At 35.1% G+C, this 1,232-nt stretch overlaps 1 protein-coding gene across 1 annotated transcript in view; it reads right to left on the minus strand.

The window, feature by feature from the left end:
- LOC107468891 (65-kDa microtubule-associated protein 8) overlaps positions 1-1,232 on the minus strand; it is a 4,516-nt gene that overhangs the window by 2,524 nt on the left and 760 nt on the right. The window contains exons 3-4 of the mRNA XM_016088272.3: positions 656-907; positions 315-558 (exon numbers count right to left, since the gene is read on the minus strand). Of these exons, the coding sequence (XP_015943758.1) occupies positions 315-558; positions 656-907 (496 nt within the window). The remainder of the gene's footprint in view (positions 1-314; positions 559-655; positions 908-1,232) is intronic.

Consider the following 1,232-nt stretch of genomic DNA (forward strand, 5'->3'; position numbering starts at 1 on the left):
AAGCTGCAAAACATTCAAGTTAAAAATGCAATACCTGAGGCTTTAAGACCTAATATTTGTTTTAGACTGGCTGGCATCTCAACAGGTTGGACTAAATACAAAATTTTCTCAACTAAGAGTCAATGTATACTGAATGTTTTATAATTTTGCACCCCAAGTCAAGAGTCATTTCACTCATTTCTAATTACAAAATAAATTCAAATAACTATGTAACTGTTATAAGATGAGATTAAAGGCTTTTCTTAGTTCATTAGTGACTGGTATAACTCCTTGGGATGGAGATAAATTTAACATATTTCATATATGCCCAAAATAAAGATACAACAACAGTTTTATTAGTTTCACCTTGTCAAGTCGGGTTTTCTTTTCTTCATAAAGGGACTCTACTGTGGTGTCAAGTTTATCCAGGATTTTGTCACTTATATTCTTTGTTATCCCACACAAATCATTCAAGCTTGGGTGAACTTCCATGATGATCGCTGAGGAATCTTTTCCCAAGATTGTGGACAGGCTGTATATTACGTCTATGTATTTCTCCACTTGCTGGAGTCTTTCATTCTTCAAATGTAATTGCAATAAGCAAGATGAAAAAGTCTAGTTTGTAAAATACTAACTTCTTAAATGGCAGGGAAGGAAAATAACTGCTGCTAGGTACCTTCTCATTGTAGAGCCTTTGCAACTCGTTCTGATACTCCTCAAGTCTTTTTAGTGAAAGATCATTCTCGTTTACTACAATGATTGATGTTGCGTTATCTGAATTACCTGCAATTTCTGCAGAAATCTTTTGAATTTGCCCCTGCACCGCTCGGAACTGGTTTAGCCTCTCTTCCTTCCTCAGACGCATCTCTCGGAGTGCTGGAGTGATCGAATCTAGCTGCTCTTTTAGTGTTCCCGCCCTTTTTTCTGGCTGTTCAGTTAGTAATCTCATCAATGAAGAGTCTACAGTGATAGTTCATGTCTTGTTGAAGCATACACATTTGTCATTTCTCATTAGTCACATTTAACAAACAATGCACTCTGGCATAAAACTATTTGTGTGTATCTACTTAATTGCTACATAACATGGTATCAGAGACTATATAATGACTATATGATCCTATAATCTAATAATCTATAGCTCAATCTTGCATGATAGTCTTATGACAATTATCAAATTCGTATCTACTATGAATAATGAGACAGTTGGAAGCATAACTGTTTCTAGATTAGTAAGTCTCATAAGCATTAAGTGA

The sequence above is a fragment of the Arachis duranensis genome, chromosome 10 (assembly GCF_000817695.3).
Source record: "Arachis duranensis cultivar V14167 chromosome 10, aradu.V14167.gnm2.J7QH, whole genome shotgun sequence".
NCBI classification, from domain to species: domain Eukaryota; kingdom Viridiplantae; phylum Streptophyta; class Magnoliopsida; order Fabales; family Fabaceae; genus Arachis; species Arachis duranensis.